The 22,842-nt window shown below is 41.3% G+C and overlaps 1 protein-coding gene across 6 annotated transcripts in view; it reads right to left on the bottom strand.

The window, feature by feature from the left end:
• Positions 1-22,842, bottom strand: part of SFMBT1 (Scm like with four mbt domains 1) — a 137,703-nt gene that overhangs the window by 15,235 nt on the left and 99,626 nt on the right. For all 6 annotated transcript variants that reach the window (XM_073352399.1, XM_073352398.1, XM_073352395.1 and 3 more), the window contains 10 exons: positions 16,027-16,267; positions 14,674-14,762; positions 13,260-13,506; positions 11,098-11,195; positions 9,649-9,750; positions 7,023-7,173; positions 5,390-5,472; positions 3,767-3,893; positions 1,908-2,021; positions 558-600 (listed from right to left, as the gene is read on the bottom strand). In XM_073352399.1, coding sequence (XP_073208500.1) covers positions 558-600; positions 1,908-2,021; positions 3,767-3,893; positions 5,390-5,472; positions 7,023-7,173; positions 9,649-9,750; positions 11,098-11,195; positions 13,260-13,506; positions 14,674-14,762; positions 16,027-16,267 — 1,295 coding nt within the window. The remainder of the gene's footprint in view (positions 1-557; positions 601-1,907; positions 2,022-3,766; positions 3,894-5,389; positions 5,473-7,022; positions 7,174-9,648; positions 9,751-11,097; positions 11,196-13,259; positions 13,507-14,673; positions 14,763-16,026; positions 16,268-22,842) is intronic.

The raw sequence follows: 22,842 nt of genomic DNA, 5'->3' as shown, positions 1-22,842 counted from the left end.
GAGCACATGTACATGGCACTCACATTAACACTAATGAAGGTGGCTGTGTGCTCTGAAGGGAGAATGAATCTGAAAATGAACTGAAAAGAGTTAAAGCAATCATCCCAACTTAGGATAACCACTACAGTAGTTTAAGGCTTCCATCATGAAATCCATATGATGACAATGCTGACCAATATTTTTAGACAGCAAAAAACCCTAAGTGTCCTCCAATACTGGAAGATCGCTCAGCTCCTTAAAACAAGGGATGAAGCAACAATTAAAATCCCAGAGTGAGATGATCTATTAACCATCAGTGCAGTCTATATGCACTAAACTGTTAAAATCCCAGCTTCCCACTCATAAAGAGTATCCTTGAACAGTGCTGTAGCTCTCATTTCAGAAGGGCAGAGATTGTTTTTCAAAATCAGTGGGAATTAAGTATAGGTATAAACTCAAGCCTGACAAACTTCACTGTCCCTTTTCTATGAAACCAAAGTTGCAAAGACAAATCACCATCCACAAGGATTATAATAATAATAATAATAAATAATAATAGTACAAAACTTGTTACTTACTGTTTCTCTGGTTGAACCACAGCAATTTTCCTCTGTTTGTTCACTGTAAATCCAGATTGGGGTGGGGATGGGGGTGGGTGGGCGAGGAGGAGAAGGGAAAGGATTGATTGATTGAATGATTAAAAAAAAAAAAGCCAAGCAAGTTAAACTTCCATTACAAAATATTTTTTATGGCAGCACTTCCTCTAAGTTTTAAGACAAAGGTATCTACATGCAAAAATTGCTGCAATCATTTAACAGCTGACACGAAGTTTATACCAAAACAACGACAAGTCTGGTTGACTCCTCCTTGTTTTTGTGGATACAGACTAACACTGCTACCCTTCCAATACAAGGTTTATACCAGTCATCTGGGCTGAGATTATCCAAAAATGTTTAGGGGATTTGCATGCCCTATTTTCACTGAAATTAACGAAAGTTGGGCATCAGATCCCCTAGCCAGCTGTGAAAATCTCAGCTTTTGTGCACAGAACCATCTTCTTCACAAACTTGTACTTTTCAGGCCAGTCATCAAAGTATGTATAACAGCCAAAAAGAAATAAATCTGCATGCCTGCCTTCTCTCTCACCCATCAATACTGTGGTATCTGAGTATTTTACAGGTCTAACTGGGCAATCTAATGTCACCAAGAAGTTCTAGAGAAGGTGATGTGACCAAGATAATGCTGTGAAGTTATATAAAAATAGCTACATGTTAAGTGCAGTGTTCAACTACCAATACAGGTTACAATCCAGGCATTTGCTATAGTGAAAACAATTCTGCTATAACAGAAAGACAGACACGTGGATTTAGTGAAACATGGGCCTATGCTTGTGCTTGGAGAAACTAGACACCTCGAAGAACTGTTCAACAGAATGATGAATTTAAAGCTACATGAACTGCCTTTATGGACTGACTGACTGACCGTGTTTGAGACTGCTATGTATTTTATACACAAACTGTGTTGCAATCAAGAGTAGTGTTGCTGGGGGTCACCCTTTGATATGCCCCTTGCATTACTTTAAATCTCATTCTGAATGGACTATAAGGGTTGTACGCTGCCCGTACTACTGTATTCCTAGTCATTTTGCACTGCATAATGCATATGAAGTATATGAATGTACAAGTTTGTACTGTGTCTCGCTTTTCACCCCACCCCTTGCAAGTGAAAGATTCCTAAAAATATTACGTGTTTATTTTATGCAGACACTAGTAATTTCATACATTTTTAAAAATGAGATGACACTTTCATTTGAAGTTTCATGATATATGATGGGGATAATTCTGCAGTAGATGCACTTGTTAGAGCTTCAAAGACTTTCCATCCCCACCTTGACTGCTAGTAATTTACAAAGAGAACAGAACTGGTACCTATTGCTCTGCGAGGAGGTCTGAGCTGGAATCCACTGGTCTCACACCAACCCACTGGAAATATATTCATCGATTCCACACTCGTTATGCATTCAGGAACTGGCTTTTTGGAGCCTGTTCAGTTAAAAGAAGCAAAATGTAACCGAAATAGCAGTTTTCAAAATTCTGTACTGGGATCTGCTATCTGTATGTCAATGTGATGGCAAAATAGTGCCACTGGTTTAGTATTTTCCCCTTCCTTCATTTATCAGCAACTATTTCCTGATTTTATTTGTTCACTTCTAAAAGCTGGGAAAGGAGGAGTTTATCATCTTTCATTCAGCAGAGTAGCACAATGCATAGTAAATGAACCTTTAAATAAAATCTTTAAATAAAATGAAGGGGGGCATGGATCGGTGTTCACGTCATGTTCCTCGTCAGTACCTGGCCCAGGGCAGGGAAGCTAATGATTCAACTAGCAGACCAAATTCGGTGATGAATCCTAGTCACGTGCCACTTGAAGCATGTTGTGCATAAGCTAAGAAGAATACAGTAGAACATCAATGTTATGGATACCATGGGAATGGAGGCTGCCCGTAACTCTGAAATGTTCCGTAACTCTGAAGAAGAGAAAAGGAGTACTTGGTTAGTCTTAAGGTGCCACAAGTACTCCTTTTCTTTTTGCGAATGCAGACTAACACGGCTGTTACTCTGAAATCTGAAGAAGAGGTTATGGATGTCAGCCACCCGGGGGGTTGGGACTGCAGCTGCAAAACGGGGTGGGGAGAGGGTTCAGGGCCCTGGGCGAGGATGGGAGTCAGGGCTTCGGACTCTTGGGGCGCCAGGGCTCGGGGCTTCTGCCCCATGGGAGCACCGGCGCTCAGTGCTTTAGACCTGGGGGGAGCGCTGGGGGGAGGGTAGGACCACACCAGGGCTTGGGGCTTTAGCTATGGGAGGAGTGCTGGGGCTGAAACTGGTGCTCCCCTCATAGCTAAAGCCCCAGCACCCCCCACAGGACTGAAGCCAGGAACAGAGACACGGGGCTGAACCCCTGAGCCCCAGCACCCCCATGAAACTGAAACCAGGAGCAGAGCTGCGGGACCAGTGCTCCCCCTACCCCATCTAAAGCCCTGAATCCTGGTGCTGTGAGGATCAGAAGCCCCGAGACTCCCCACCCAGCCCGGAGCCCTGACCTCTCCCCTGCCATGGCTGCAGCCCCTGCCCTCCCTGGCTAAAGCCCTGAGGCAGTACAGTATTTGCTTTTATTTTTTTTGGTCTGCACTGCTGCCTGATTGAGGACCTCCACTTCCATAGGGTGTCTGGTTGTCTGGTAAGTCCGTAACTCTGGTGTTCATATCTTTGAGGTTCTACTGAAAAATAAAAGGAATATAAAGCAGCATGCAAAGGCCAGCTCTATCTTGTTAGATTTTCTGCTGCAAATTATTTCCTCCAGGTGTCATGCTGCTCAGCTTGGGTAAAACCTTCACTTAAGTGAAAGTCACCCCCTGTGCAGAGAGATACCACAAGGCCCATGCTCCACTTAAGTCCCAGAATTTATTTATTTATTTTCTGCGAATAATGCTGAAAATAGATTTACACAGTGATTTGTGCCAACTCTCTGCATGGGGTGATTTTAACCCCAAGATAAGTGAACGCTGCCATTTTAAATCTTAAAAACTAGGAGAGGAGCAAGAGAAAGGGCTAACAATATCGTCCTTCAATTACAGAAGACAAGGATTTGCTAGCCATTTTTAGCAGAAAGTGTCTGTGGCTGATGATTTATGACCATCAATCAATCTCCAGGTGAGACTGGTGTACTAACATGATTTGTGGCAAGGTCAGAGCGGGACAAGCCTCCTGTTCTCTTAAGGGGCACTTACCCTCCAATTGAAGCCAGAGGTAGGACTCTTTCACCTTGGTGACTGTGGCAATGCAAATTTCCCCTGGATCAACAGGGTTCACAGCCTCAAGTTTCATGTTCTCTTTAAATCCATGGTTGGAAGTTAGCTAATAAAAAGATGACAGATCAAGGGATGTTTGGAGAAAATATGTGAATTTACCAGCCTATCAGATGTAAACAGCCATGTGGAGGACTAAAACATACAAACTTGATTACACGACCATGATGGGGGACTTCAAACTCATGTGGGTAATCAAGGATTCACAAAGAATTTTCAGTGTAATTAACACATCTGAATATGTAACTGTATTTCAGGTTAAAGGGAATTTCAGAGAAGCAAGGCAGAATAGCATGTAATGACGCACTCACATAGGGTTGCATTTGCATTGGAGCATGAGAAAAATTCAGCTGAGACACTCACTGACAGAGATTTAACCAAAACTAGAATCAAGAAACTGCTCCCAGTTATTTACCTGCAAGTGAAACATCAGTAGCTAGCAAACTGAAATAATCAGACTGACAGGCAGAAGGCAACCTCAGTCTGCCTTTTTCCATTATAATAATTAGGAAAGCCCTTTAAAAAAAAACAACAAAAAAACAGCACCCGTGACAATCCCAGCTGCACTAAATCCCAATTAAATTTCCTTCCTCATCTAAATGGATACTAGGTACTGCAGACAGCAAGGCAGGCTTTTCTGGTGGGGAAAAAAAGTGGTTTTATGTTATTTCCCTCCCTACTTACAACACTTATCTGAATCATAGAATTGTAGGACTGTAAGGTATCTCAAGAGGTCTTCTTGTCCAGTCCCCTGCAAGGCAGGGCTAAGTATTATCAATTAGTCAAAGATGCCCTACAGTCATCCCCAGAACCTCCCAACCCACTCCTCTCAGAAAAGCCCAGAGTCTGTATTTTCAGACACTGAGGAGAGAGGGCAAGAGGAGGATAAGATGAAAAGAAAAGCTTTGCCAGCATCCCCCTTTTCTAAACCAGGAAGTTTGACTGTTTCCCTGATGACTACATCTGCCTCAATATTTTCCAGAGAGAGGGTTGGCAAGGGTTAAGAAAACAGCCCTCTGGCGCTGCTTTCACAAAGCGTTCAGCTAGTAATACCACCACCGTGGTACAGAACGACAAAAATAATTTTTTCCCACTGGAACATTTTATTGAATTTTCAAGTCAAATCATAATTACAGTTAAGGAAGAAGAGTGGGGAAAAAAACCCTAGATAGGTGGCAAGGGTTGAGCAGGGGAAGGGTACTATTTTAACATAGATGCACACATGAAAGACCAGTGCAGTGGCAGTGATTCCAGGGACAGTTACATCTCATGTGAAATGGCCTTTTACGTTAGATTCACACTGCCACTGTAATCTGTTAATCTGGGAACCCTGACTTTTTTGCACAAACACTTCAGTTCACCTTTATTACATTCTCTAGACACTTCTGTTCCATGAACAACTATGAGCGCTGTTTAGGTCACAGGGTCAAAAGCATTGTGTGTCCCTGTAACAATCACAAGAAGCAAGGGTGTTGTTTATGTAAGTGGACATCATGAGGAGTAGCCACTAGTACAGGAAAAAAGCATTATTCTAGAAAAGCTTACCAAAGGAAAGCAGCTCTGGGGAGCAGCCTCAGCACCGCACTGTTTGAGGTAGTCCGCCCAATCAAAGTCCTGCCCGGGATAACCTGAGCAAAGAGCAAGCAAAGTGGTTGCTTAATTGTATTACACCAAACAGATGACTCCAGTCAACCAAATGCTTGCATTATCCAAGATATGGATGATTTAATTCCCAATTGGGGCCTGTGGGCTGCACAGTCCAATGAAAGGCCTAATCCAGCACCGCTCTCACAGAATATAGGAGCTTTGCCAAGCAAGCAACTCAGGATCAGGCCCTGGGTGGTTTTGCATGTTTTAAGTTATGCCCTACTGCTTGCGAGTTTGTCTTCACTGCAGCGTTAGCTCAAGGTATAACTCGAGTGCTGCCCCTACCTGACTCCCGTTCACACACACAAGTCTCTAGCCAAGTTAAGTAGTGCTTTAAACTCAAACTAGCTGGCTTGTCAGGCAGTGTTTTTTGAAGTTTGAGTGCGGCTAACACCGGAGCTAGTAATGCAGTGAGATCTCAGTTACTCTATGCTGCTAATGGAAACACTCTATGCTGTTCAAGTGTTATTTGCCGCTAACTCCGTAGGAGATAACACTGCAGCGAAGACAAAGTTTACAATGTCCTGGCATTAGCTTCTCTGTTATTACAATTGAAGCTGTACTGCGATATGTTCAACTGCATCTTAGACACTTGCCTAGATCCCTTTTGAAAATGAGGTGTAGGCTCCTATCACAGTTTGGTGTTGCAACACTGAGTGCAGCAACACCTAAATACCTTTAAAAATCTGGGTCTTAGTTTCTCTTTAGAGACTGTCTGCTTGGAGATAGTTAGGACATGCTAGGTATGAGAGGGCATTAACCAGAACATGTTACTGCAGGTTGACCACATTCTGGAGAATGCATGAGGACTCCTTGAAAGGTGTCCCACAAGATTAGACTGCACAGCTGAAGAGAGTCTCACTTTTAAATGAAGGGTTGTAATCCAGATTTAATAGAAGTCATTATTTACATAGTGCCTTAAATTTGCTAGGCACTGATGTACTGTATATTAAATAAATGGCAACTAGTGTAGTGTGATGAGGATGAATCACTATGCAAATCCATTATGTAGCCATTAAGCATCGTAGTTAATCTTTCATAAAAAGTTTTGATAATCTGATTGATAAACTAATTGATAATCTAATTTGATAAACTGCAGAAGACATTATATACACACAGAGACCATGAAACAATACCTCCTCCCACCCCACTGTCCTGCTGGTAATAGCTTATCTAAAGTGATCATCAAGTTGGGCCATTTCCAGCACAAAACCAGGTTTTCTCACTCTCCGCCCCCCCCACAAACTCACTCTCCTGCTGGTAATAGCCCATCCAAAGTGACCACTCTCTTCACAATGTGTATGATAATCAAGGTGGGCCACTTCCTGCACAAATCCAGGTTCTGTGTGTATATAATGTCTTCTGCAGTTTCCACAGTATGCATCCAATGAAGTGAGCTGTAGCTCACGAAAGCTCATGCTCAAATGAATTGGTTAGTCTCTAAGGTGCCACAAGTACTCCTTTTCTTTTTGCGAATACAGACTAACACGGCTGTTACTCTGAAACCTGAGACAAAAATGCAGACATATACCTGGTGGAGGGCTCAGATGCAAACCATTTTTCAGACTCCACTGCACAGGAAAGATACCAGTACTGTTGACATGACAAACGTATGACCGGCTGGTTTTGCATTCTGGTCGCAAGTCATCAATTTCTACCAAGAAATATTTTTCATTGAACACCTGCAAAGTTATCCAAAAAGAGACAGAGAGATGGCCTTAGGGTAGCAGATACAATATCTTAATTTTTGAAGGCTAATCTACTGTCAGGTATTTTCCAAATTCTGCATTTGCAAATATTAGAGGGATAAAAAAAAGAAAAAAGACAGGATGATTTACAGAATCACAGACCAGCAGACTGCACGATAATATCTGGAAATGTAATAGAACAATTAATAAAGCAGTCAATTTATAGGCACTTAAAGACAAATGAGGTGATAAATAGCTAGCAATAAGTAATTGCAGAGAGAGCTATATGACTCCAAGTAAATAAAAATGGGCTCATCAAAACAATCCATATTAAGGTAACTTAATTTGTTTCTTTTTGATGAGATAACAAGCTTAGTAGAAAAAAGGAAATAGAGTGGACATATTATATCCTGGCTTCATGTTCCTCACAGTACATACAAGATATATGGATTATTATTAAAACAAAACAAAACACATGCACTTAGGTTGGTTGTTTTAAATCTCACAATAATGAACTATTTAATGTGTGACAATGTTGAGTGGGATCCTAGAGAGGTTAGTTATTTCATAAGTTCACTATTTTCAACAGCGACTGACGATGAAAGAGCATGAGAGAAGATTAAATTTAGGTGTGATCCAAAGCTTGGAGAGATGTGTCCAATATGTTTTTGGAGGCCAGGATTATGAGAATACAATACATATTTAAGAACTGAGAAGTCCAAGAAATATTTAAAAATCAGACACATAACGGTATGACATCCTGCAAGGGGTAAGCAAAATACATAACTAAAGAATGAGGACTATGGTTAGGAACTTGAGCCACAGAAAATGATAGAATGGATGCTAAACAGGATGGGTCAGTGCCGCCACAAACACACACACACACACACGCCATATTGGGTGTTTTCACTTAGAATGTCAGATCAAACAAAAACAAACCAAAAAAACCCCAACAAGTGCCATAATGATTCTACTCCCTTCAGAACTGGCTGTACTTCAGAGTATTAAATTAGTACTGCATATTTAAAGAGACTGATAAGTTAGAGTTCACAGGAGAGAGAAATAAAATGTCTGAAATGTAAGACACGATGTAGGAGCAAAGATTCAAAGAACATTAATTCTATAGTAAAAAGCAAAAGGGAGCACAACATTTGTTTGAAAATACATAAAGGAAGACTAAATAAGTTGTATAATCTGAGGTGTACAGTCTCTTTTGGAACCTGCATAGTGTGTGGGTGTACAGTCTCTTCTGGAACCTCTTAGGTGTTTACTAAAACAAAGATGTTGGTAAAAGCTGTCAAACACGGGAGTCTAAAGCTGGGCTCTTAAATCCATACAATTTTCAAAAGATGCCAAGTAAGTATGAACAAATTCCACTGAAGTTAATGGCAGCTATAAGGATTCAGCATCATGGGAAAATCAGGCCATTCTAAGTTGCATGGATGTGATGAAGTGAGGAATTTTTGTATGAATGCTGTGTGCCTCAGTTTCCACCTATGTGCTGCATGTTTAACGAGGTGGTAGAAAAGGGTGTTTATTGTTGTAAAGAACCAAGTGTGCCTAGCAGCCGGGACCCAGACAGCCTGGACACTTTGTAACTCAGCAACTGACGGCCTACCCCATCTTGGGAGCCAGACAGTTTTGACCAATGAGACAACCAAGGGCTAGAGAGAGACACCAGGTGATCTGTTTGCCAAGGAAAGGATGACAAAGAACAGAGAATGGGCTTTGGAGGAGATACAGCGTGGGCCGCTGGAAGGAGTGGTCACTTCTGGACCGCAAAGAGCGGCCTGAGCCCACCTGGATGCTCGACTTTGCTAAGATTTTCTATGCTTGAGGCCCCTGAGAACTTTCTGTGCTGTGTTCCAGCCATACAATAAACCTTTCCGTTTTTATGCTGGCTGAGAGTCACTCCAGTCTAAAGACTGGGGTTGCATTACTCCCTCTGGGTGTGGAGGCCCCCCAAGGGGTCCATAGTTAGTGGACTCCCTGGGGAGAGGGTTTCTCATGGAGAGAGACAGGCAAGCTGAAGGTGCAGTTCCAGGAGGCAGTGAAACCTAGGGCTTAAGCTCCAAGAGTGTGTGACTCCTGAGAGGGCTGTTACACCTAAGGGGTTTCCTCCCAGAGACATTATGGAGCCAAGATAGCACTGACCCTGTGATTCCGTGACACATGACCAAGTATGGATTTAGGAGTCAAAGTTTAGGCACTCAGCACTGATAATTTTAGCTGTTTATTCTTTCAGGCTATGATTCTCACTGCTCCAATTTTTAACTAAAAAGTGTTCACCCCTGGGTCAAAGTCACCTAGCAGGTACCTGACCCACATGTGATCTATGAAAAGTCTGCAGCTTAAACTCTAATGTAAAATTTTAGAAAGCATGCAGGGAATTCTCAATCAACAAGCACAGAACTAAAAGAGCAACTGAGCTTCAGCCATAGCTGGAGAGTTCAGAACGAATCCTGGTACCTTAACAACTGTAGCAGGAGAGAGGACAAAAGGTGCTACTGGATCCACAGCCTCTAACTTCATGCTTGCAGTGAATGAATGCACTCCAATCACAGGCTTGTCCTGAAAACCACAAGATTAGAGCACAGATTAACCATGTTTTTTAATGGAAAAAACTGACAGTATTCACCTTTAAGCACCTAGAAGTTAACTAAGACTTTTTTAGCTCATCCTGCCTTGTTCTAGTAAATTGTAAGTTTTGCACAGGTGACTGAGTACCAGCAAGAATTGTATAATGAAAATAAGGGGCAACTGTCCTTCCACTGAAGCTGTGAGTTTTTCCATATCATCAGGGGGTGGCCACACCCTGTAAAGGAAGTAGGTCCAGCGATCCTGCAGGTGAGAGCTGCCAGAGACCAGGAGACTGAGGAATGCCCTGGAAGGATGCTGTAGCTGATTCCTGGGAGAAAGCTGTAGGCAGGAGCACAGCATGAGGGGTTTGCTGGCTGGTATCTCCAAGCCAGACTTCCGGGGAAAGGGAGGCTGGAGAGGGATGACTGTGAGAGAGCAGTAGAGGGAGCTGTGTGCCGGACAGGAGAGCAGCAGAGGAACTTAACCTGCTGCTATCTCCAAGGCTAGAAAGCAAGAAGTAAGGGAAAGCGTGAGGACCAGGGGGCAATGAGGGATGCTTCCCTGGTGAAGATGATATCCCAGTATAGTGACTGTGGGGGAATTTCTGCTGGGAAGATCAGGGTTGCACTTTAGTTGGAAGGGCTGGCGTGGCTGTCTTGTCAGAGAGGCATAAGAGGACTGAGGAGGAGCCTTGGGGTGGTGGAAGATGCTGGCGTATGGTATGTGGTGTGTTGTCATGGGATTTTAAGGACTCTATAAACCAGGATGCTGAAGGGACTATGTAGGGACCTTTGTTATGGACTGATTTGCACTATAGTTTTGAAAATAAACTGGCCCCAAGGAAGGTTATTTTTGAAGCAAGAGAGACTGAAGTGGAATTCTTGGGTTGCCTGAGAGAGGAAACTGAGGCAGGCGCACTTGTGCCACAGCCTGCCACAGAAAGATGTTCCTTGTGGGACCACCCTATGACAGGCCCCAAGAGATTTCCCCCAGGAGCTTTGCAAACTTGCAGCAGAATGTGGCCAGAGGCCAAACAAGTCAGTTAAAATATTTTTCTAACCCTCAGCACTAAACAAAGTGAGACAAAGTAGTTGTTTCTTAAGTTTCAGCCACCTGAATAGGGAATATCAGAACCTGCATCAAATGGCAACACTGCTCAATAAACACTTGACCCTGACATAATACATCATTGTAGTCAGCAGTAGCAAGCCCTCATTCAATTTGCTCCAATGGCTTGCTCTCCCACAATTAATTCTTACAGCTATGACAAAAGTCATCAGTTCTCACTACACTATCTGGAGCCTTGCTCGATCCAGTTCTATGCACTGGATATTTTACCTTAAAGAGATCAGTGGGTACTGAGGACCCTTCTTCTTCCTCTTTCACCTTTGTCAAAATGTCCTGCCATTCTGCCTCACTTTTCAGGCACCGGATAGCTTCAGCAAAAAAAAAGGTAGCACAGTGAACGAGCAGAGTTCTTGTATCTCCCACAGAAAATGAAGAGGGTGAAGCTAAATTACTTTTATTTTTGATCCATTAAATGCTAAGCAGAGCATCCATTAAGAAACCATATTGCCTTACCTCAGAGCTCTGGCTAAGAACTCCCAGCTTTTCTAAAAGCTTTAGGATACCTTGTGTATGAAGAGGGACTACATAAATCAAGTTCCACTGTGTGAACTATATGCTTCTACATCTTTAATTTGATGGCAAGCTTGGGGTCATTCTGATCACAGCCACAGTGTAATAAAAGAATGTACAATGCTGAATTTACTAATGAAATGAGATTTACTGTTGGTCATTTCCTCTATTTTTATGGCTGCAGGTTAAACAGGCAGCAAGCAATGAAGTATCGCAGAGTACAGCACAGTCAGGTGGGGCTATTTCCTTTAGTATGCCCCATCACAGGTTGCTACCACCTCCAATGGTGGGTTCCTGCTAAGATTTATTAAGGGATTCGTGGAACTGGATACCAAAAGGCTTTTCTCACAGAATATCAAGGAAGCAGCCCAAAACTGGATTAAGAAAATAGTCCATATGCCCAGTGTTTTAAAACTGCACTATTCAAATCCTTAAAGAGAGAGAGACTGATGGAAAATAAACAAAATTCTATCAATATAGTGATGCAGGTGAAACAAGCAGAATATTAATTTTTCAGTGCGATTCCAAATCCTACTGGTTTGGGACTTGATACAATTATCAACAAGGGAAATACTCTCATTGACATCAGCAGGAAGATGGATTGGGCTTCTACCCTAACCGTTTAAAAAAAAAAAAAAAAAAGATTGTGACTTTTAAAAAACTAAATGTACACACACTGCTTAAAAGTTAGAATTTAATGTAGACGCCCATCACTGAGACCAGGGGCACCTTGTGTTTCTGAAGTAATTTGTCTTTTGCAGCTAAGGGTTTAGGAGAAAAGCCCAATACTTTTCAGTTTATATCAGAAGAGTCACTGCCTTTTGAGCTGGTGACCAAAACCAAGAATTACTGTGATTCACGGGGTAATTTCCAAGGCAGAGGAAGGATATACTTTCAAAACAGCCGTGAGATTAGTCACTCCCAACAACTGTTAAGCCAGCTACAACACACAGCAAAATGTAATTAGCAGGAATGGCACCCCTTTGGGGGAGTTGCGGCCACATACCCAAAACCACCAGTGGAGTAAAGATACTTAGCAAAACAGCATCTTTGGAAGCTTGCTTCTGTTTAGCTAATTACTGCCGAAGGTGTGACACCCGATTATAGTGGATAATCAATTATCATAAAAAGTTTAATTAGCTCCTCTTTTAAAATATGTATTATGACAAATTATCTTGTGTGGTTTTTTTAATGGAGGAGGTACTTATGCTGAAGTTGGAGTGGCACCATCTCCACTTCCCTGAACTTCAGAGAGAGCCATTTTACATTGACCGGCATTGCACTACATGCATTGTTCACCCCCACATTCCTTCGGGTGTATTAACTTTCTAGGACAACCTACTATACACTGTTGTACTCCTACTTCAGATGGAAGTCTAGGCATCATAGTGGGCTGGGAAGTCTCTATTGGCCTGGGTCTAATAGAAGTGTGCTGTTAAGGAGCAAGAAATGGGGACCTTTGTGAAAAGCCCTGGGATGGAGCCTCCTAAGAGATGAAATATAGCATTACATTAGTTACACTTAATTACAATAATTATTTTCCTCATACCAGAACCCAAGGCCATTAAAATAAATGTCAAAAGGCAATCCCTTCCCCCATATTCAATGCCTACTACAAGCAGGATAAAGATGGTGACAGGCAAAAACAGCTATGAACATTAAAACAAGTGGGTGTAACCTCTGTCATACTACTTAATGAAACGCTCTTTCATTAAAGAGTGGGATGTTTGTTAGATCTCAGTCTCGTGGTGTGAACACACATGGATCTGGAATCCAGATTTAGAGCACAGAAGAGGGGACTCCAGTCTCAAGCTCACGATCACCAGCTCTATCGACAATAGATTTAAAATGTTACTTGGTACCTGCTGGAGGTTGGAGGTCATATCCCTGTTGAGTTGCCCAGCCCATTTGATGAAGAAATGGATCCAAGTAAAACATCCACTGATCAGACTGGTCAGAATCTACCAACCCTTCGTAGCGCAACTTGAGCCTCCCGCCAATGTTTTCCACCACCTTGACAATCCAGGCTTCCAAGGAATCTTGGGAGTTTTGACATTCCAGTCTGGAGCCTGGTGCAATGAGATCCAAGGGATTCTTCCCTCTGTGAAGCTGCAGGCCAAAATGGAGAGAACAAAAGAGGACCATAAGGTAAGTGACTCACAGAACTGGTTCAGAATAGACTGAGTTACATAGATTCTGCACTGTCACTGATGCTGTGTCTTAGACACACCTTTGTGCTGTGGACCACTTGTCCAACTGAAACATGAATACAGGAGTCAAATAGCATAGCACCCTTAACCAAAGAGATTACAGAACTCACTAGCCATGGTTGCTTGCATCAGAGCTCCTGTGGTATCTGCAGTCATGGTCATAAAATTATGGGGTTTTTTGCAAAGGCATGGGATCAGTGTGCTGGTCATCTCTTGTTTCAGAGGCATTTGCCAGTTGTACATTCAGGGCTTGAAGTGGAGTAATACAGCCCACCCTTTAAAAATTCAGACATCTTTTTAATATGTAAGAGGACAGGATAGAAAAGAAGCAAAGATGCCCATGTTGAAAGGTGTAATATAAACAATGTTTAAATGGTAAGCATATCACTCATTTTCCAAAGTGCCATTGCACTGCCCTGTATGGGGAACAGATTAAGATTAGAGATTGAATGAGGTAGCCAGGTTTTTGTTCTTGATTCGATTTTATTCATACCAAAGATCTAGCTACAGAGAAATGGGTGACAGTTAAAAAGGTTCTGAATTTGTCCCATTTAAAGCAGAGGTACATGAGTTAAGGAGGAGACAAAAGGAATGAAAAAAATATCTGTTCAATAGTAAAGAGAAGATTAACAGGAGACATGACTAAGGAAGGAGGCATTTTGAAGATCAGACAAGGAAGAGATTCCACAAAGCTATTTGGAAGGAGGAACAGGCTAAGAGAAAGGGCTGGGCACTCAGGGAATTTGCGAGGAGCTCCTTTACTCTGACAGGCGTTAATGGGTGGAAGAGATCATCTGAATCTGCAGTTACAAACACGTTCAGGAAAGCATTTGACAAAACACAAATGCTACACAGATACCAGAAGGTGGACCCAACATATTTTTCTGAATTTCAACAGCTTACAGCAATAGCATTTAAAATTAAGAAAGATGTAGAAATGATTCACTTACAAAGGGCTTTACTTTATATACTGTGGTTAAAGATGCTAAGAGTGTCGTAGCCCTAAAAAAGAAGCCTCACTGTTGTTTCAAGTGAGTTAATTCAGTCTATTTGAATAAACACTCACACCCTCTAGCAGGTTAGCAGGAGCACTGCATGCTCCTGTCAGTGTCTGTCGAAGGAATTCTTCCTGGTCAGATATCTTATCCTTGATACCTAAACAAAAAACAAGGGTGAGATTACTTCTGTGGCCAGCAAAATGCTACTTCAAGCAACAAGTCATTTGAGTGCCCTTGTGACATTTCATTCAGGAGGGTACATTTCTCATCCACACGTCAATAAGAAGGCCCATATGCTCCTACATCAGAGTGTGACTTTACCTTAGATTTACTTAAAGATAAGCAAGATTTCATATTAGTGTTATTTCAACAGATAGGGTCAACTCAGATCTTTCCTTCATTTCAATACAAGAGTACAATGTCTTCAGATAACAGACAAGAATTGGAGAAAGTGGGCGGGTCTGAAGTTTTAAATAAAATCAATCGTGTGAGTGAACTTTGTTAAATAACTGATCTCTGTTTCACCTGTCTTGAAGTGTGAGCTTCAACCACTTTGATAAACAGGTTTCACAGGGAACCAGTATGGGGAGCCGCTCTTGGGGCATCAGGTCTCAGCAGTTACCCAGAAATGATGCGAGGGAGCAAACACAAGCCCGTCTTGGGGATGGCCAATCAGACATTCCATTCCACAGGCAGGCACCAGGTGAAAACCAAGAGCACAACCCCAACAGCATCTTCATATCAAAGATCATTCTCAGGCTGCTTTCTTTCCAGACTCTGGAAATTGACATCAATGGGAGCACCATACAGATATACGACAATGAGGGGGAAAGAGTGTTAAGAAGGAGGACGACGTTCTATGTAGAGAAGGCCTATATTGGAGTGGTCATACGGAGTGTCTGTTACAAGGAGGGACAGCAAAGTAGGTAAGTGTAAAGCACCAACTGTGCAGCTCAAAATTAACCTTGTATTTGCTTTATTTTATTTTTTGTACATCACGGCCACTGATATAAACATAGATTTGGGAATTAAACTCATTATAAGCACAAGGCACAGTCGTTTACAGAGTAGGTTCTACGTAAAAACAGGTGGTTTTATGAAAAAAAAAAGTGTCTCAATGGCAAATGCCTAAAAAATAGCAAAACCAAAGAATTTGGGTGGCAATGGCTAGTGAGTACCAAAAATCTATGTTTTAAAGGCAAGTCTAATTTGGGTCCAAGCTACTGGTGCATCTCAGATAAAAGGATCCATTATAACTGCAAGTATATAGAAGTTTTTGAGATGAAGTGGGCAGTCAAATTAGCTTAACAGTTTGAGATGTTTTATAGCAAGTGCAAATTGCTTCTCTTAGCAGTTACAAAGGGCAAACATACATCAAAAACTAAATTCCACACTCCCTCATTTCCATGGGGAGTTGTTACCTTCAGGCACTTTGAGAATCTTTTTGTTCTGCTCACACCAACCAACTGGGTGTAAGTCAGCTGTCAAGATGTCGCACCAAAAGTCTGCCTTGCGGTCTTCCCCATAGCCATCATAGCGTAAGAGGAGCAACTGCCCACAAGTAGTGATGATGGTGGCTACCCAGTAGGTGTTGTGGTCAGACTTGACAGCAACCTCTAGCTTCATACCAGGGGCAAAGCCATTCTGCAAACTAGTGTCCACCTGAAAAAAGTAAAAACAACCACAGCTCAGTGGCTTATACAAACTCTAAGGTAAGGGAGGTAAAGCACACCCTTTTATATTTGGCCAGCAGCAGTACCCTACCAGACAACTGTCACCTCCCAAAATGCCAGTCTGCCTCCTCAGGGACATATATGATCATCTAAATAATTAAACATGATCTCATTTTAAGTGGTGTGAAGGGATCTTTTCATCATTAATTAAAATAAAACCTACTCATTGCAGTACACCATTCTTTACCCAAAAGCTCAGTAAATCACAACTGAGCATTCAGGCCAGTTGACGCTAAAAGTAAAATCTTTCAACATACTTTGATCCCTGGTGTAAAAGAATAACATTTTCATTATTCTGAGCTATCCCACTTGGCACCTATCCATCCTATTTTCTCTAACCTCGTTGGCTCAAGAACCCTCTTGTGGAAAGTGTAAATGAATGCTTCATACTGAAATACCACCACCTCCCCCTCCAGGGACTGATGCTTCTTTGTCTCATAAGATCGGACTCAACTGCACAGCAAATTCCAGGTTTTAATGAATTTTCTGAGGCTGCTCCCTCTGAGTCCTGGTCAGCACACTGTCCTGTTCTTTCGCTAAACAGATGGCTTCTGCTCTGTCACATTTGTTCCAAATTTTACTCTCTTCATGTTTTGCTTGCCTTCAACTGCACTTGCTCTCTGTTTGTTTCTGTCCTTCACCCCAGTCACTGCACCCCATTATTACTTCTGATATCTCAGAGGTTTGGAATGGTTTTACATTGGTGAGGCCTCATCTGGAGTACTGTGTCCAGTTTTGGGCCCCACACTACAAGAAGGATGTGGATAAATTGGAGAGAGTCCAGCGAAGGGCAACAAAAATGATTAGGGGTCTAGAACACATGACTTATGAGGAGAGGCTGAGGGAGCTGGGATTGTTTAGTCTGCAGAAGAGAAGAATGAGGGGGGATTTGATAGCTGCTTTCAACTACCTGAAAGGGGGTTCCAAAGAGGATGGCTCTAGACTGTTCTCAATGGTAGCAGATGACTGAACGAGGAGTAATGGTCTCAAGTTGCAGTGGGGGAGGTTTAGATTGGATATTAGGAAAAACTTTTTCATTATGAGGGTGGTGAAACACTGGAATGCGTTACCTAGGGAGGTGGTAGAATCTCCTTCCTTAGAGGTTTTTAAGGTCAGGCTTGACAAAGCCCTGGCTGGGATGATTTAATTGGGGATTGGTCCTGCTTCGAGCAGGGGGTTGGACTAGATGACCTTCTGGGGTCCCTTCCAACCCTGATATTCTATGATTCTATGATTGCATTCCAGTAATGTCTACATAAAGTCTAAGACTGACATACACAATCTGTAGAACATTAAGAGCACTGAGGAGCCTCATCATATTCACCCCATTAGCACCATCATTAACTTCTTTCCAAGATAAAAAGAAGTCTGGCTGCACAGTCTTCCACACAGAAACTTCTATCCTTTTCTCAAAATGAGAATGCAGTACAGGATGCTTCCCTTCCAGTGGCTGAAGTAGTTCTGACAAGGTAGGAAGACCTTAACTACCTTACCACTACAGGATACATCTGAGCTACCTTTTATTCTACATCCCTGTTCCCAATTTTAATTCAAAAATCTAGCATTCATGCTCCTTTCCACAGCTGACTGAGTAATTGGTGCATATACATGGCTGGTCCAAAGGCCCATTTCTCTTGGATTAACTGCTAGAAATACTTTTCCGCACGTCAGACACAAGTTATTGATTGATTGATTTGTGTGTGTTATTGACTACCAACCTTCTTGTTACTGGCTGGTCTGTAATTACTTGGATTATTAGATTTTTATCAATCATCCATTTAAGCACAAGTTTATTATACATAGAAGTGTCAGGAACACCAAAAGAAAACCAAGGCATAAGTTTATAGATGCCTATTAAGCGCTCAGCTTCTTAAGCTCTTGCTCTTCATCTTTGGATTCCTTGTCTATTTGCCATTCAGAACCCTTAAGAAAAAAAATCACCTAAAACCTAGGCTATTTAAAATAAAGATTTAAAGAGGACAATATTTTACACTCTAAATCTAGAGAAGAAAGCCACAAGCTCCCTTCTCTACTGCAGCTGGCAACATCTGTACAAAACCTGAAGGAGGCAAAGCAACAAAGCAACTCTATTTCCATGACAGTAAGTGGGGGTCCTGTCTCACTGTGTTACAGAGATAATCACGTGGAATTAGAAATGAACACCGACAGAAGTAGCCACCTATGAAAGTACTGTAGTGCCAAAGTCCAATATAACTGCAATAAAAGTTTGCCCATTCACCAGAGGATCCCTTAGAGAGAGAGAGGTGAGTGCCCTCTTCTGGTAAAGAAAAAAATCTGCAACAAAATTAAATTTTGTAGACAAAATGTATGGTTTGTTTGTACTTGGCCACTGACAAGATTCAAACGGATGAGACACCCTGGGTAACAATGCTGAAAATCTGTTAAACTTTCAAGCATTGAATTTAGAGAAGAGAATGTTATGTCCTGCAAGAATAAAACTGAGTTGCCTGACCAAGGATACATCTCATTATTGTTTGTATTGCAATAGCACATAGTGGCCCCGGTAGGACAGTACCCCATTGTACCAGTTGCTTTACAAATACAGAAAGACTCTCTCTGTCCTAAGACGACAACACTGATTAACAACAAGATGCAATAAGTATAACAGGAGGAGGGAAGAGGGGTTGCACAGACAGAATAAGGGACCACGATCATGTGGGTACATAAGACAATGATGTGCTCAATTTCATGGCCATACACAAATTACACATGCAAAAAACATGGGAGCAATAGAGCTTCTCAAAGAAAACGATGGCTAGAGCTAGGGGGAGGGGTTAATTGATGTTTCTTTTTTCACAAGGGCAAAACCACAATTTTTCTCCAAATCTCATTCTTGGGAACTGATGAACTCTTAGCTTAAAAACTTTCCAACAAATTTCAGCCAAAAGCAGACACCTAGCAGGAAAAATTTCAGCCAGAACAGTTAAAGTTTAGCAAAGTTATAAGCACCGAAAACAGAGAGCGTCTTATAATAGGAAGTGTCTGGCAATCTGAATTATAGGCAATGCTTCCAGGTCTTCCTATAAAAATCCAGCCATCTCCAATTGCCAATCAGCCTCACATCACTAGCTGGCTATCATCCCAACTATAGGGGAATGAGAAAAAGTGGATGGGAATGTATAGGCAGAGAGATTAACAGATTTATTAGTCCAGGGAAAACAAGTATAAGAATGCACAAGGAAGCTAGACACCTGGTCACTGAGAGCACATAAATTAAAATAACTTGATCACAGTCCTCACCCTCCCAGTCACCTGCTATTAACTGCATGTGAAGAGGAAACAAAATGCTTCCAGGTTCCTGAGTCAACTCAGTATATGGACTAGAACCCATGGGGCCCATGGACTTCTCTCAGGTGTCACAGACTAGATCAAAGGTTCCCCATCTGTACATATGCTAGTGGTAATGGTATATCTGCATGAAGAGCTTAGTTACATAGTGCTGATTCCCTTGTTCCTAGCTGCAAAATCATTCATGGATTCATATATTAAGGCTAGAAGGGACCATTATGATCATCTAATTTTGACCTCCTGCATAATACTGGCCTTGGAATTTCATCAAGTGGTCTGATGGTTATTACCCTCACTAAAGAAACCTCACCTTATTTCTAGGCTGAATCTGTCTAGCTTTATCTTCCAGCCATTACATCTTGTTATGCCTTTGTCTTGTAGACTAAAGAGCCATCTATGATTAGACATTACTGCCTATGTAAGTCTTATGAGCTGAGGAAGTCACCTCAGACCCTTCCTTGTTAGCTAAACAAATTTAACTTCTCAACCTCACAGTAAAACAGGTTTTCCAGACCTTGGATCATTCTCATAGCTCTCTTCTGAACTCTTTCTAAATTTGCCAACATCCTTTTTAAAGCGTTTACACTAGAACTGGACATAATATTCCAGGGATGTTCTCACTAATGCCATATACAGTGGAATATCATCACCTCTCCACTTCTTATTGATAGGCTCCCCCTTATACATCCAAGCATTTGCTATCTTGGTCCTTTGAGACACTGCTTTCCAAAATACAGTCCCACATCTAGTAAGGGTGACCTATATTTAGGGCCCTTCATTTTCATTTATTTCATTTTATTTTTCCTGACAATTTATCAGTGTTTATTACCACAACAACTAAAACAGGTGAAAATCAGTGTTAAAACTTATTAATTTTTCTGGGTAAATAACGGGTTGATTTTGGTGGACAGAAAGGGGTGGGGGGGAAGTAGTATTCAGTAGATTAATGCTTTGAATTCCATTCATCAATGAGGAACTAAAACAGAACTCAAAACACAATGCCACCTCTGAGTTTAAGAAAACAATGTATCTCTATTCAAATAAAAAAATTTATTTGGGGATTAAACAGTTTACTGTTGTAGACTTAGAACTATTAGCCTATAAATATTTACATTTAACAATTGGGCCACATCATTTGCAGCGCACACGCTCAACTTCATCCTTTTCTCCTGGTTTGTTTTTTTTTAAAAAAACCTTTTAATACTTTGTTGTGTTTCTTCCCATTTTAGTGTCAAATCTTTAAACAGTCATCTGCTAACATCTTGAAATGTGTATGTGGTGGGAGTGAGATTCATCAGTACATTCAGATGCGTGCACACTTCAGAACATGCGTGCCTGTTTGTTTATTGTGTGTATCTTCTAGACTAATACATAGCCTTACTTCAACAGGCAGCTTTGCATTTACACGCAGACTAATGTATTACCATAATGATACAAAAGTAGGGTGAAAATCGGGAAAAAAACCCCACTTCTTGTAAAACCCGAGAATTTTTTGGTAAAAATTGGTTTAAACTGAAAATGAAGGGGCTTACATATTCTCTTGGTTCTTAGATAGATGACCTTGCATTGAGATATATTAAAACGCATGTTGGTTCAAGTAAACCTAGCTTTTCACGTGATCCAGATCACTCAGTAGAAGACCATTATTTTTTGTTAAGCATTATGTTTTCTTCCTATGATTGGTAAAAGTATTGAATAGCATTTGGCTGTGGGACCCATTATAAATACCCCCACTGGATGATTCCCCATTCGCAATTGCTTTGAGATCCATCACTAAGCCAGTTTTTAACATGTTCTGCATTAATTTTGTATATAGCATATGTATATATTTATCATCAGATTATCATGCATATAAATCATACTAAAAGCTAGAAAATATTACTTTCAGTTAAAGCAATTGCTGTTGTTACCAAGTGATATTATGAGATCAGAGGGGAGATGTCACATAAGACACCGAATTTGGGAGGGGAGAGGAAAGGGAGAGTATGCATGAGGTCCTATTAAACTTTTTCCTAGTGCATAGCACATTTTAAGAATCACTGGAGTAGATCACCAACTCATGCCATTCTAGCCATGGTGATTTTGTAATGTGTGCCATACAACTATATTCTCTTAAACTGAATAGCATGAACACAGCTAAAATGCAGGGCAAAAAAAGACCATGGAAAGAATGCCATGCAGGAAGACAAATGGACTGAAGGAAACTTCAAAAAAGAAGCAATTGTTGATAATTAAAATGGCAAAGGAGACAAAAGATGGATTAACCAGGGCTGCCACAAAGTCCTGATAGCATGAGACAACAAAGGTGGGCCTCTGAGTTACCTTTTTTAAAAAACACATACTATAGAGTATTCATAATATTAACCACCACACTTGAATGGGGCTCCCACTGCAAGAGTAGGGGTGAAATGAATTCCTTTCCCACCTTGGAAAAATGTTTTATGGAACTGTACTTGAAATCTGTAGTTTACAAAATATTCTTTAAATATAGACCTGTTACATTATATAGGGACTTAGTTGTGTCTCATTCTTTTATTATTTAATTTTAGTAACTAAAATGTTTCCAAATAAATGTGCCACCAGAACAAATAGAAATAATACACTTGACTATGTTCGACCCTAATATTGTACCGATGCGGGAGTATGACAGATGACACTGATCTGTTAAGACAGCTTTGAGACTTGTGAAGCACACAACTGCGGGGCCTTCCTGATCCATAAAGTACTAGAAATGCAAAGAATCGCTATCTTCACTAGTGAAAAACCCTGAAAATGCAAACTGATGTAAACCAGTGCTTAAAAAGGACCAAAGAGTGTGGCTCCCATTTCCGCAGAGGGATGGCAGAAAGGAAACAAGAGAGCCCTCCAGACAGCATAGAAGTAGTTCAGTTCAGTCTGAGTACAGCACAATGAATCATTTTCTAACTTTCGCCCAAAATCCTTTAGCTAGGGTGATTGTGGACTGGAATCGGGTACGTGTGATGGAGGCAGAAGGTGGGCGAGAAGCAACTGTCAGGGAGTATTTTACAGGCCCACCCAAATATGCCATTAAATGTATCTATTTACTATCAGCTGTTTTGTTAGCAAAAAAATACAGTTTTCCCTTTACTCAAGTTTCTGTGAAGAAGACATCAAGCATTTCACTTTCTGAACTTCATGCCCTACGGTAACACTGATTAGAGTCCAAGCTATATT

Source organism: Lepidochelys kempii, chromosome 7 (assembly GCF_965140265.1).
Source record: "Lepidochelys kempii isolate rLepKem1 chromosome 7, rLepKem1.hap2, whole genome shotgun sequence".
Lineage (NCBI taxonomy): Eukaryota > Metazoa > Chordata > Testudines > Cheloniidae > Lepidochelys > Lepidochelys kempii.
Note: the sequence above shows the minus strand (reverse complement) of the source record. Positions and strands in the feature narration are given on the sequence as shown.